This window comes from Mustelus asterias, chromosome 18, assembly GCF_964213995.1.
Source record: "Mustelus asterias chromosome 18, sMusAst1.hap1.1, whole genome shotgun sequence".
Lineage (NCBI taxonomy): Eukaryota > Metazoa > Chordata > Chondrichthyes > Carcharhiniformes > Triakidae > Mustelus > Mustelus asterias.
This window is the reverse complement of record NC_135818.1, coordinates 81,645,076-81,660,237: the sequence shown is the minus strand read 5'-3', so window position 1 is coordinate 81,660,237 and position 15,162 is coordinate 81,645,076. Positions and strand designations below refer to the sequence as shown.

Sequence of the window (15,162 nt, the reverse complement as noted above, 5' to 3'; positions counted from 1 at the left end):
TGACTACGTTAGGATTGTTTTTGCTGGAGCTCAGACGAATGAGGGGGAGATCTCAAGGAGACTTATAAAATTCTAACCAAGACTAGACAGGGTAGATGCAGGGAGGATGTTCCCGATGGTGGGGGGAGTCCAGAACCAGGGGTCACAGTCTGAGGGTTCAGGGTAGACCATTTAGGACGGAAATGAGGAGACATTTCTTCACCCAAAGAGTGGTGAGCCTGTGGAATTCATTACCACAGGAAGTAGTTGATGCCAAAACATTGAATGTATTCAAGAGGTGGCTGGATATAGCACTTGGGGCGAATGGGATCAAAAGTTATGGAGAGAAAGCAGGATTAGGCTATTGAGTTGGACAATTGGCCACGATCGTGGTGAATGGGGGAGCAGGCTCGAAGGGCCGAATGGCCTCCTCCTGCTTCTGTCTTCTAAGTTTAAGTTTCTATGTAAGGAGAGTTGCAAAGTGTGATCATTTAAGGCAGACAGCACTGAAATACTACTCTCAACCTACCCTGGATATCAACAAGGGTGCACCCAGTTCATGTTACACAGTCAACACTCGAGGGTATAACCACTAAACCATTTACAATGATGAAGGAAAGCTCCAAATAGAGAGAGTGAGGGTACCGGGATCATTAAAAACGCACTTGAATTTACTGCAGTGGTAAGAAGCTCAGTCAGATTTCTGATCTGGGCCGGAATAGCACCAACCTCTGCATCAGTAAAACAACTTCAATTTCCCTTCATTTTTTGTTTTCTCCCAGTTAGAACAGGATTAGATTTTTGTCTTTCAAAAATGCATCGAGTTTCTTTTTTGCCGATGTCCAAAATAATCAAAAGTTTCGACATTTACTTATTTTTAAGGCTTTTATTGGGAAAAAAAGTGGGGGGGGGGGGCGGTGGGGAGGGCAAAATTGGGGTTCAGAGATGCGCCCATCCTTTTCAATCTGATCAAGTAATCTTCTTGAAGGGGAGAATCACTCCGACCCCTTCACATCTTATTGCTACACATGTTTAAATTCTGACCGGGGTATTTCTTTTTTCCCTTTGGGCCCGCACGCACTGATTATAAAAATTATGCAAATGCGTCTCTAATGGTAGCTTTCCCGCTCATTAATCGGGCAGGAATTTAAAAAGAGTAAACGGTTGCCTAGTGGAGACTTGGAGAGGTTTTCGGGGAGGGGGGGGGCGGTGGGGAGGGAAACAGCTATGGCGACAAGGGCAAAAGAAAAACCGATGCAAGTTGACTGCTGTCCAATGCTTGATCTTGCTGAATCGTTGCGATGCGGAGTGCCCAATTTAGTTGGGGGACAGAGGGGGGGGGGGCAGCAGAGGGGAATTGGGGTGGGAGGTGGGTGACCCTGGGAGAGGTAATGCGAGCCAGCTGCAGGTTAGGTTGTGCACTCTGTTCCCAGGGCTGTTTGCCAAGCGGGCCGCAGGCTTCAGGCCTTTGAAGGGTTGATAGCCATCTTTTGACCGATGACTCATGAAGCAATTTTGAAAAAAAAATTAAGCGATAACTTTAAATTGAAAACAAAACCATTAAATTTTATAAAACCCACAAAACCTTTACTAAAACGGTGAACAAACACAACTACGAAAAAAAAGTACACAGAAAAAGAAAAGCTACACTTACTTACAAGATTTTCTTTAAGACTTTTTAAAAATATATATATAAAACCCACCTGAGTAGGTCACAGCACTTTTCTTTTATAAGGAGGAATTATTATGGGAACACAGTTACTTTCAAATGATTTAAGCATGTGTCTCTAAGACTTTTATTAAGCAGTGGCTGTGACTTACTTGGCAGTGCCAACAGATATGGTTGCAAAAACATGAATAGTTGTTCAAAAGATGGTCCATTTAAACACGGATTTCAAGTCCAACATTTCACAATCATCTCGTGTTAGAGAGACATTTCATGCACATTTCACACAACACCGAAACTATTCACAGTGTTACTAATTAACGTTACCGTTTTTAGGAAACTAGAAAAATTACGATTAACTAGTCACTACGTTGGAATAATTGTGAATAGTTTTACGAGCGAGAGAAAGAGAACTCGAGACGCGAGCTGCGTCAGCTCTGTGACCTGACGTCATACAATACCTAAGTTGACTGTCAACTTGACGCGGCCTCCGTCAAGCTCCAGGCGTAAGGTGTCGGCCGAGTCCCTCGAAGTGGTGGCCACCAGCAAACCGTAGGCACGTTGGGACATGAAGCGGAGAGAGACATCTTCAGCTTCCGTGTGCATTACCCAGGGCATGACTATCTTCAGGTACATGCTGCCATCGTAGCTGAGAATAGATGCCTCTGCAGGGATAGAAATAAAAGTGGCGTTACATTACAGCAGCCTCGGCTTTCCACCCTGCAACCTGGGAGGTGTCAACCTTTATCTTTTGCGTCCCAGGTCAAAAGAATTTGTTTCCTTCTTAAATGCACACACAACATCAATTACGTCCAATAGTGCAGAAGGAAGCCATTCGGCCCATTGAGTCTGCACTGATCACAATCCCACCCAGGCCCTATCCCCAGAACCCCATGCATTTACCCTAGTGAGCCCCCCCTGACACTAAGGGACAATTTAGCATGGCCAATCCACCTAACCTACACATCTTTGGACTGTGGGAGGAAACCGGTGCACCCGGAGGAAACCCACGCAGGCACGGGGAGAATGTGCAAACTCCACACAGACAGGGACCCAAAGCCAGGATTTGAACCTGGGTCCCTGGTGCTGTGAGGCAGCAGTGCTAACCACTGTGCCACCGTGCCGCCCCGTCTCTGAGTCTACCACAATGAGGGATGGACAATAACTGCTGATTTTGCCAGAAAACCTTTCAAAGTGAACATTTTTCATGAATGCAGCGAGCTAGCTGGTTGCTTATTCGATAACGCAAAATAGCACAGCCAAGTCTGAGTCTGTCCAGAACGGTACAATATTCAGCAGGATCACTGGGCAGTGACCAGGAGTAGATATCCTGCTTGACTTGACTCCAGTCCAGTGGATTGAACTGTACACTCTGCGCCATCTCACCAATGAAATCAGCTAATTTGGATCAAACTTAGTGATTGGATAACTTAGATAGAGGGACCTTCCTGATTGAGCTAGAAAGGTCTAAATCGCCAATGGGGAGTTGACATCTTCGTGGTATTATCACTAGACTATGAATCCAGAAACTCAGCGAATGTTCTGGGGACCCGGGTTCGAATCCCGCCGCAGCAGATGGTGGCATTTGAATTCAATAAAAAAAAACTGGAATTAATCGGGATTCTGACCTGCTATGTTTTGGTGGGTCGGAATGGGAGACCCGCGCATGCGCCGACACGCAGGATGCGCATCTCTCATCGCCGGAGAGCAGGCGCAGTCGGGAGCACGCTGGAAACCGACGGGAAGACAAGATAAGTCATTTTAATCTATTTTTCATGTTATTTAAATATGATTATCGGGTCCGGGACTGAATTCTCTGGCCGGATAGCGTCTCCCACCCCGCCAGGAGTATTTCACTCCAGCGGGGTTCAGAGTAGCTCCTCACTTTCGGGGAACTAACACGAGACCCTGCTGGCATGAAGGGGCACAATCGGGGCCACCCAGGGGGTTGGGCAGCAGGGCGGAGGGTGTCACCTGGGCATGGACACCCTGGCAGTGCCAGCCTGCACCCCTGGCATTGCCCAAGGGGCAAAGTGCCCATGCCCAGGGGGCACCTTGGCACTGCCCACCAGGCATCGGGCAGTGCTAAGGGGGTAGGACTTAGGGAGCAGTGCCAACAGGGTGGGGCCTATTGTGGGAGGGGCCTACAATGGGGGGGGGTCCCGCTGCCACTCTGCATTGGGATTGGTCAGGACCGGATTGAGGCCAGTGATCGGGGTGGGTTGGGAGGGGGGGGGGGGGTTGCCTGCTGGGGTGGGGGTGGGATGGAGGGGGATTGCCGCAACACCGCGTGGGGGGGGGGGGGCGCGGTGCTGGAGATGGGGGTGCTCTGGGACGGGAGGGGCGCAGGGCTGGCCTGGGAATGCTTGTGAGGCCCGCGATTGGGCAAGGGGAGGGGGGGGGGATCATTTGGGGGGGGGGGGGGGGCAACAGTGCGGGGGTCCCGCGCTGGCCAGCGATGGAGCCGGCCAGCAAACGGGGAGTCTGACAGATGTGGGCCACTGCGCATGCGCAGAGTTCTGGAACTGTCAGACTCCGGCGTGAATAGGCCCCGCCCTTCGAGCTTTTAATGAGATTCACGATTGTGGCCTCTGCATTGCACAGAGTGCGGGAGATTCGAGTCTGAACTCCCACTCAAGGTGGTTGACTCCCAACTGCCCTCAGGCTATCCTCGGGATGGGCAATAAATTCTGGCCCAGCCAGCGGTGCCCATGTCCCACGAATGAATAAAAAAAGATGTTAACTGATTGTAGCAAGAAATCTCTATCAAATTATCAACAAAAGTCCTCGACAAAAGGGGAGGAAATCTCAGGAGTTTTGGGCACCAGTGCCACCTTATTGTTCCCAAGACTGCGATGCTCAACACAACGCATGTCCCAAGCAATTCATATACTGTACCCCAACATGCCAGTTTCTGAAAGAAATCGGCTTTTTTATTTGAATGAATCAATAGTAACTGGTCACTTGTTCATATTACAGTGAAAATACATGACAAATGAAAAAGAAATATTGCTTAAACATCAAGGAAACTAGACTTGTTTAGCATTCTGAAAGGCATGGCACTTAAAACAGAATCCCACCAAGAACCTAGAAATCATAGAAACCCTACAGTGCAGAAGGAGGCCATTCGGCCCATCGAGTCTGCACCGACCACAATCCCACCCAGACCCTACCCCCATATCCCTACATATTTACCCACTAATCCCTCTAATCTACACATCTCAGGACTCTAAGGGGCAATTTTTAGCATGGCCAATCAACCTAACCCACACATCTTTTGGACTGTGGGAGGAAACCGGAGCACCCGGAGGAAACCCACGCAGACACGAGGAGAATGTGCAAACTCCACACAGACAGTGACCCAAGGCGGGAATCGAACCCAGGTCCCTGGAGCTGTGAAGCAGCAGTGCTAACCACTGTGCTACCGTGCCGCCCTTGGAGTCCTGAAGCTAGATGGATGTCTTCACTCATGAATTACAGAATAAATTGAAACAGACATTCATTATTCTAATTATACAGGTGGGTGGCATGGTAGCACAGTGGTTAGCGCTGCTGCCCCACAGCACCAGGGACCCGGGTTCAATTCTGGCCTCGGGTCACTGTCTGTGCGGAGTTTGCACGTTTTCCCCGTGTCTGCCAGGGTTTCCTCCGAGTGCTCCAGTTTCCTCCCACAGCCCAAAGATGTGCAGGTTAGGTTGATTGGCCGTGCTAACTTGATCCTAATGTCAGGGGGATTAGCAGCGTAAATATGTGGGGTTCTGGGAATAGGACCTGAGTGGGATTGTGGTCAGTGCAGACTCGATGGGCCGGATGGCCTCCTTCTGCACTGTAGGGATTTTATCAACCAAAAGATTATGTTTTCAGCATTTCCTGCCAGACACCAGAGAACTGTGAGTAACCACAAAATACCCTAATGGTGTGTTTTCTGACTGCAAGCCACCTTCACAATGAAGGTACTGTCCCTGGCATTGTGTGCATCAATACTGTGCTAAGAGTAGGCGGGATAAATTGAGAACAGCCCGAGTTGCTTACAACGGGGCATCCGTGAGGCAGTGTGGGCCATTAGTAGCCACATAGTCCAGCATATCCTTCACCCTGCCATCACCACCAAGTCAGGAGATTAACCCTGCTTCAATGAGGATTGCTGGAGAACATGATAGGTGCAGTGGCAGGCACACCTAAAGATGAGGTGCCAATTTATAGGTTGTTGTTATACTGGTTAGCACTGCTGTCTCACAGCACCAGGGACCTGGGTTCGATTCCGGCCTTGGGTGACTGTGTGGAGTTTGCACGTTCTCCCCGTGTCTGCGTGGGTTTCCTCCGGGTGCTCCGGTTTCCTCCCATAGTCCAAAGATGTGCAGGTTAGCTGGATTGGCCATGATCAATGTGCAGGGTTATAGGGATAGGATGGGGGAAAGGGCCAAGCAGAGGGCCTGTACTCTTTCAGAGAGAGTCAGTGCAGACCGGATGGGCTAACTGGCCTCCTTCTGCACTGTAGCAGTTCTATGATTCTATGAAAATGAGGGGGGACCTCTGGCTGCGTGACATTGTGCCCATTTCTGCCCATCTCCGTTTGGACCCTGGGAAAATCCAACCCCGGAATTGGTCTGAAGCAAATTTCTTCAGTAACAAAAAACTCTGCAAGTATTAAGATGCTCCTTAAGTTGCAGAAACTTGCTGCAACCGTTCCAACTGGAATGGGCGGCACGGTAGCACAGTGGTTAGCACTGCTGCTTCACAGCTCCAGGGTCCCGGGTTCAATTCCCGGCTCGGGTCACTGTCTGTGTGGAGTTTGCACATTCTCCTCGTGTCTGCGTGGGTTTCCTCCGGGTGCTCCGGTTTCCTCCCACAGTCCAAAGATGTGCGGGTTAGGTTGATTGGCCAGGTTAAAAATTGCCCCTTAGAGTCCTGGGATGTGTAGGTTAGAGGGATTAGCGGGTAAATATGTGGGGTGGGATTGTGGTCGGTGCAGACTCGATGGGCCGAATGGCCTCCTTCTGCACTGTAGGGTTTCTATGATTCTATGGAATGAGTTGGCTGGTTGTGTAACATAGGTTAAAATCACACTGGGCAATTTTGGGAACACATACTTCATACTATAACAGCTCACATGACATTGATTTGCTATTTTAAGTGGGCTAATTCCTTTGTCGAAGGCACAGGCAACAGAATTTCATGGCTTTGCTATTGTGACCACTTGACTGAGCGACTTCTTGTCACCAGCTGTCACTCATTTATAGTCTGAAAGATTTATCATTCAAAATAAAATCAGATCGAGCGCTCCTTTAAAATCCTCACGTCAATTTGAACCATTGATTGGAAAATATCTGTGGTGTCTATCCTTTCTCTTCCTCATGGTTGCTGAAAGCATTCAGACAATAAATTGTTCTTTATGAGTAAAAAGTGCATGTGGTGATTGATGGAACAAGACTGAGGAGCAGCACTGATATGTTTAAACAAAATCAATGAGTCAAACTAATGATTTTGAAAGGCTCTTCATTATAGCCACTAAGAACATGTCTGCTCAAAGTCATGAACACAACTTATCTTATTCCTTTTACAGAAAATGTATTTTTGTGCTCTCCGCATCTCAGCTGAGACACAGCCGTTCACTCAATAACTGGATCCTTGAGAAAAAAAATCAACTGGAGATATTGGGTGGGATTTTCCAGCCTCGCTTGCCTCAAGACTGGAAAATCCCACCCGAGGGCGTTTGCATGGTCCTGTCCCACCCGCTACGATTCTCGTGGCGGGTGAGACGGGAAAATTCCACCCCTATGAGTCCTTGTGAGAGCTTCCAAGGGTTGGAAGATGAACCATGGTCTTATCAAATGGCAGAGCAGGCCCATAGGGCTGAATGGCCTACTCCCAGCTCCTAGTTCTTGTGCAAATAATATTAACAGAAATGAACAGAATATTCTGCAAGAAATAATACCTTTCACTGTATCCCAGCACATGTGACAACAATAAATCAAATTAAATCAAATCGAGAATGTTAGAGCCATAAAAGCAAAGAGAAAAACATATCTCTTCACCAAAGACAGCGGCTGGGATTCTCCGACATCACCTGTGGCTGGGGTTATCCGGTCAGCGCCAAATTCTCCATTCTCGCTGGTAGCAGGGCGTGCGAGACTGGAAAGCTCCGGCCAGCGTTATACAGCTACACACATTGGAAGATTATTCAAAAGGAAGGTCTTCTTCTTTAAGGCTTGGGTTTTATTTGGTAAAGTTCGCAAACGGACTGGGTGGAGCTAAATTACTGTGCAATCGCCTTGAAGCAAGTATCAGCACTGACGTATCAGCAAGATCGTGAGAGGCTCGGACAGAGCGGATGGGAGGGGCTCATTTACGTTCAGCTCAGTGACTGTGGGGCAGAGCTTTGAAAGTGATTGGTAGAAAGTTTTGAGGGGAGATGAGGAATAGTCTTCTCACCCAGAGGGTGGCGGGGGTCTGGAACTCACTGGATAAAAGCAAATTGCTGCGGATGCTGGAGTCTGAAACCTAAAGAGAAAATGCTGGAAAACCTCAGCAGGTCCGGCAGCATCTGTGAGGAGAGAAAAGAGCTGACTGTTTCAAGTCCAGATGACCCAGCTAATTTTACAACTTAAAAAGGTACAACAGTTCCGGGCAAAAGCATCAACCTTAAACTTTAATTTCATTAACCCTTCTACTGGCTCAGTGCCGATAATGCTTCACAGTATGATAGTGTGAGGATGCCATCAAGTATTATCTGTAATTGTCACCCCTTTTGGTCATCTGAACTCATAACATCAGCTCTTTTCTCTCATTACAGATGCTATGATGTGGAGATGCCGGCATTGGACTGGGGTGGGCACAGTAAGGAGTCTTACAACACCAGGTTAAAGTCCAACAGGTTTATTTCGTAGCACGAGCTTTTGGAGCACTGCCCCTTCATCAGGTGCTGCCAGACCGACTGAGAGTTTCCAGTGTTTTCTCTTTTGGTCTGGAACTCACTGTCTGAAAGGGGTAGTGGAGGTAGAAACCTTCAACTCATTTTAAGTGTGTCAGAAGCCGCAGGAATACAGACCAGCTGCTGGAAGATGGATTTAGGATGTGAGGCTCTTGTTTCAGATGGTGTAAACTCGATGGGCCAAGTGGTCTCTTTCTGTGCAATACAATTTCTATAGATCTATTTTTGTACAATTCTATAACAACCCTTGGCACGAATGCAAGTTATCATCAAAAATACAGGTAACATGGTCTTCCTTGCGGTTCTTCAGACAGGATGGACAATATTGGAATAATCGAGCCAGATAAAAAGAAAGGAACCAAGAAATTGATCACGTCAATCGGGTAGTTACAACATCATTCCGACACAGATATTGAAAAATCAGCATGCTGGCAGGTGCTGAAATGTGATGACAAAACAAATAAAGGAAGTAATTATAATTCATCACATGGACAATCTTTAAAATAATAGTAATGTTTAAAATAATAAAAGGATTACACAATGATGATCATTTCAGCATACGAGTAATTGCAATATGTTGCCAGATGCAGGTCTCCTCAACTTAGGGAATTAGACCATAAGACCATAAGACATAGGAGCAGAATTAGGCCACTCGGCCCATCGAGTCTGCTCCGCCATTCAATCATGGCTGATATTTTTCTCATCCCCATTCTCCTGCCTTGTCCTCATAACCCCTGATCCCCTTTTTAATCAAGAACCTATCTATCTCTGTCTTAAAGACACTCAATGACCTGGCCTCCACAGCCTTCTGCAGCAAAGAGTTCCACAGATTCACCACTCTCTGGCTGAAGAAATTCCTCCTCATCTCTGTTTTACAGGATCGTCTCTTTAGCCCGAGGTTGTGCCCTCTGGTTCTAGTTTTTCCTAGTAGTGGAAACATCCTCTCCACGTCCACTCTATCCAGGCCTCGCAGTATCCTGTAAGTTTCAATAAGATCCCCCTTCATCCTTCTAAATTCCAATGAGTACAGACCCAGAGTCCTCAACCGTTCCTCATACAACAAGCTCTTCATTCCAGGGATCATTTGTGTGAAGCTAATTAACTGAAAAATTAACTGAAAGATCTATTGAACTCTGCATTAAAGTCTATGGCTCATATGTTGTCAGTTTGAATTCATTCAATTCTCAATCATTCACATACAATTCACAAGCTTGATGAAATAGTGGATCGGGCTAATTCGCCATCTATTCAATCTATATCTTATTTGTGAAATAGTGCATTTTCTCTTTAATTCCATCAACCCTTTACTTTCGTGGAACTGTGGCATGAGATAGAGGCAATGGGAAAAGTTTAAAGTTTGTTTATTGGTGTCACAAGTAGGCTTACTTGCTTGTTTACACTGCAATGAAGTTACTGTGAAAATCCCCTAGTCGCCACACTCCGGCGCCTGTTCGGGTACACTGAGGGAGAATTTGGCATGGCCACTCCACCTAACCAGCACGTCTTTCGGACTGTGGGAGGAAACCGGAGCGCCCGGAGGAAACCCACGCAGACACGGGGAGAACGTGCAGACTCCACACAGACAGTGACCCAAGCCGGGGATTGAACCCGGGTCTTATGCGCTTTGAGGCAGCGGTGCTAACCCACTGTGCCACCGTGCCGCCCCATAGCAAAGCCCAGGGGGAGCTATTTCCACCTTTCAACAAAGGAACACATATTCAGCTGCTTGTATCTGATCAGCTTGGCAAATCCCAAAGTCCCAAGTCAGGCGCAAGAGTTCATTAATCTGATCAAGCCTGCTCTCTCCATGTCCACTTATTTATCACTGGTTCCTTCAGCAGGGCCACATCCCACTTTGACTAACGTGTGCTATCACCAATCCTGGGGAGCAAAGGGCGGCACAGTAGCACAGTAGCACTGCTGCTTCACAGCTCCAGGGACCTGGGTTTGATTCCCAGCTAGGGTCACTGTCTGTGTGGAGTTTGCACATTCTCCTCGTGTCTGCGTGGGTTTCCTCCGGGTGCTCCGGTTTCCTCCCACAATCCAAAGATGTGTGGGTTAGGTTGATTGGCCGTGCTAAAATAAAAATTGCCCCTTAGTGTCCTGAGATGCGTAGGTTAGAGGGATTAGCAGGTAAATATGTAGGGATATAGGGGTAGGGCCTGGGTGGGATTGTGGTCGGTGCAGACTCGATGGGCCAAATGGCCTCTTTCTGCACCGTAGGGTTGCTATGATTCTATGAATATGATACTTTCTCCAACTTCTATCACTGGTTCAAGAGAACTGGCAGAGAAAAATGAACAGAAGATCCATCTGTTTTTTTATTCGTTACATATTTCCAAGTTCAATAATGTTTGTTGTACCACTCGTTCGATGTTGGGTCCTTGGCAGTGCATCCAGTGATAATCAGTTAATAACTAGATGTTATCATTCCACGTTGCCTTCGTCAGAATGTCAGGACACCAGCGAATGTTTGCCCCATTGAGCAGTTGTTGTCAAGTGATTAAGACTTGATTACACTTCCTGATAAGGTGGTGGAATTTGATTCAATAATGAGGGAAGCATTTCTTCAGGGTCAGGGTGACTCCAGACCCATTTAAAAATGGTGAGCGGAAGATGATTCTGGGATCACTGCCCCCCCATTCCCGATGCTGGCAATTTTCACCAGCTTGGGATAAGGATGCAGTAGCGAGCCTGCACTCCTGTAATAACTCCATGGAGGCGAAAGTCCCGTCACCAAGTTACTTTATTTACACCACACATCTGTACACAGCCAGCTCTCCAGTTGCTCCCTGCTGAATGCAGGCTGGGAGTCTGACACACCTGCTTTAAATAGGGAGCATGAGGCTCCCTGATTTAACCACCAATTAGGACTCATCAGGCAGTTCATACTCCAGCAAACCAACCTCATTAGCCTGGCTGAAGTCATCACAACTTCCAACCTGGCCAGCTTCATCATGAGGGTGGACATTGCGAGGGTGGGTGGCACGGTGGCACAGTGATTAGCGCTGCTGCCTCAAAGCACCAGGGACCCAGGTTCAATTCCCGGCTTGGGTCACTGTTTGTGCGGAGTCTGCACGTTCTCCCCATGTCTGCATGGGTTTCCTCCGGGTGCTCCGGTTTCCCCCCACAGTCTGAAAGACGTGCTGGTTAGGTGGATTGATCATGCTAAATTCTCCCTCAGTGTACCCGAACGAGCGCCGGAGTGTGGCGACTAGGAGATTTTCACACTAACTTCATTGCCGTGTTAATGTAAGCCTACTTGTGACACTAACAAATAAACTTTAAACATCTCCTTACTCCCTATGATTTTATGCTGTTGGGCCTGCTTTCTGTTACTTCTGAACTGTTGTCAGGATTTGGGAATCATTTGAAAGGCAAGTTCAAAGATTCATGCCAACCAACCACTCTCCATAACCTCTCATACCCTCCAACTCAATGCCAACTCATGCCCCCGGCCACTCCCCATGGCCCCTTATACTTCCCATGCCACTTCAATGTTGACTCATTCCCCCCCAACCACTCCTCATGCTCTCCATGACAACTCATGCCCCTTCCATGCCCATTCATGCAGTCTGTACATAACCAAGGAGCCAGATAACAACAATGGCAAGTGTGGAACTGCTGGAAAAAAAACGTTCTTTGAAAAGAACAAGCAGACCCTACAACCCCACGAAAACGTCAATCAGATACACCGCAATAATAGAGGCTCCAAACATTTCACATTTTCAATTTTGTTCAAATAAACATTGCAATATCGGAATCGCTGAAAAACAACTTACTGTAGCCACTTAAAGATGTCAATCAAGCAAAGTCAACAATACACGTCATTAGTCAAAACAGATTCCCTGTCGAACTAACTCTTTCATTGGTTTCAACTTTCAGCAAAGCACAAGCATGAGGAATGAGGACAGGTACATATATGTAAAAAAATATATATATATGTTATATAAATTCATGTTATGTGAATGGGCGTGGGAGAGGCATAAGTTGGCACTGAGTTGGTATGGGAAGCATAAGATACCAATAGGTAATGGCTGGGTTGTATGAGTTGCCATTTAGTTTGCATGGGAGATATGAGACATCATGCAGACTGGGTGGGGATAGGGGGGGGCGGGGGGGAGGGGGGGGGGTTGCGGGAGGGCAGTGAGGGCGAGAGGACTTAACTTATTTCATTAAATTTGTGAAGAAGTCCCAGGAGAAACAGGATGGGTCTTCCAACCAATCTGCCTTGACACCCAAACCACCACTCCCCCAACTCCCCCCACCTCCGTGGCCCATTCAGCCCTGAATCCAGGAGCAGCAGGCCTGATTTTGTCCTCCTCACCCCCGCCACCGCCCACCACACCCTCCCCAGAGAAAGCAAGCGTGTAAAGGGGCAAATGCTCTGAAATGGGAGAGCAATCAGAAATGGGCAATAAATGTTGGTCTAAACAGTGACGCCCACATCCTGTGAATGAGTTTTTAAAAAACTAGCCTGTAGAGGGAAATTTTGGACTGAGGTGATCAGCCAATTGGGGAAATTTCCCTACTTCAGCTACCCTCCTTGGTAGAGAAAGCCCAGCCCTAAATTTCAGAAGGGAGTTGGCCATGTACATGTGTCAGGCTATGGAGAAAGAGCAGAAGAGTGGGGTGAATTGAATAGCTCTTTCAAATGGCCGGAACAGTCAGGATGGGCCGAATGACCCCCTTGCCTATTGCAACTCATCGTTCATCAAGAGGGATAGCACAGACCAGAGAAAGTGGGAAGTCACCCAATGCTGGTTCAGTAACACTGGGAATGGAGTCTGCTGCAGACTGCCTGGCTCCTCCCTCAGCTGGAGGGTGGGGTGGTGGTGTATGGAATAAGGAGGCTTGAGCAAACGAGAGGAGATAAAGATAAACACATTTTCATTGCAAAGGAGGTAGAAAATACGTTCTCAAAATGAGCTCAGTTTAGCTCGGATGGCTGGTTAGTGATATAGAGCGATGCCAACAGCGTGGGTTCAATTCCCATACCGGCTGGGGTTTTTCATGAAGGCTCCGCCTTCTCAACCTTGCCCGAGGGTGTGATGACCCTCAGGTTAAATCACCACCAGTCACCTTTGAGTGGGAGAGCAGCCGATGGTCATCTGGGTCTATGGCAACTTGACCTTTTCTGAGCACTTTGGGCCATAATTGGGCAGCACAGTGGCACAGTGGTTAGCACTGCTGCCTCACAACACCAGGGACCTGGGTTCGATTCCCGGCTTGGGTCACTGTCTGTGTGGAGTTTGCACATTCTCCCCGTGTCTGCGTGGGTTTCCTCCGGGTGCTCTGGTTTCCTGCCACACTCCAAAGATGTGCAGGTTAGGTTGATTGACCATGCTAAATTGACCTTAGTGTCAGGGGGATTAACAGGGTAAATACATGGGGTGACAGGGATAGGGCCTGGATGGAATTGTGATCGGTACAGATAGGCTGAATGGCCCCCTTCTGCACTTTAGGATTCTATGATGATTCTAGATGTTCAGCAGTCGTAAACTGATCTTGATTGTTTATTGATTAGTGTCACAAGTCGGCTTACATTAACACAGCAATGAAGTTACTGTGAAAATCCCCCAGTCGCTACACTGCAGCACCTGTTCGGATACACTGGGCAGGGTAAATACGAGCGTTTACGGGGTCAGGCCTGGGTGGGATTGTGGTCGGTGCAGACTTGATGGGTCGAATGGCCTCCTTCTGCACTGTAGGGATTCTATGATTATATGATTATGAAATGAAGATGTAAAAAGCGCGAGAAAATGGAATCCTTTCTGTCTTTTACCATCGGTCACGTGCCTCGGAGAGTCACTGATGAAGACAACAATCCGAAGACTGTGTGGTGCTTCTGTTCTTTCCACCGCCTGCCCTTACATCCGCATTGGGACTTCAGAATATTGCAACAAATATCACAAGAAAACACGGAGAGCTCAATTAAGAACATGATCATTGTGCCTGAGATGTGTTAGCACAGTACAGGCTCGCTAGTTATTTGCCGGTTGCTTCCTGCCTTGGGTGAGTGCCTCTCTGAATAAAGTGTTCCAATAAACCTTGGGGAACCTGTGACCTTTATGTCACGTGAACTCTCGGAAGACGGACTCTGAAGTCAGCTCAAAATGTCGCGTTAACATTTACACAGCTGTGCAATTCCTTCCAAGAAAGCTACAAGGTCAACGCTTCAGTTAAGCAAATAGATTAACATTTTGAAATCTCCCCGTGTCTTCGGGGAATTGCTACCAAATCCTTGCGTATCAACACCACATGCACTTCCTCTGGGCTCCTGCCTAATTTAAACTGAGATGTTATTTCGTCACGGAGTTTATTTTTAAGCGCCTCAGTCATAATTACAATAGCGTGTCCTGTGACTGGAGAAATCTAGATGAGTGGATCACTATTAAGATGCAGCATGGCTACAGGATTTAAAGAAAGACACAGTTTATGCCGACTGTATTAACTGCCGCGCAAACTGCAATTTACTTCCACTTCATTAGCTAAACAAACATAGTTTCAGCAAACAATGATGTGTGAAATGATCAGGAGACATTCAGCCTTCGAAACGCTTAATTCTTGGTACTGCTGTTAAAGA

The 15,162-nt window shown here is 47.5% G+C and overlaps 1 protein-coding gene across 43 annotated transcripts in view; it reads right to left on the bottom strand.

The window, feature by feature from the left end:
- Positions 1–15,162, bottom strand: part of nrxn3a (neurexin 3a) — a 1,279,906-nt gene that overhangs the window by 1,086,723 nt on the left and 178,021 nt on the right. For all 43 annotated transcript variants that reach the window (XM_078234441.1, XM_078234442.1, XM_078234434.1 and 40 more), the window contains one exon: positions 2,107–2,310. In XM_078234441.1, the coding sequence (XP_078090567.1) occupies positions 2,107–2,310 (204 nt within the window). The remainder of the gene's footprint in view (positions 1–2,106; positions 2,311–15,162) is intronic.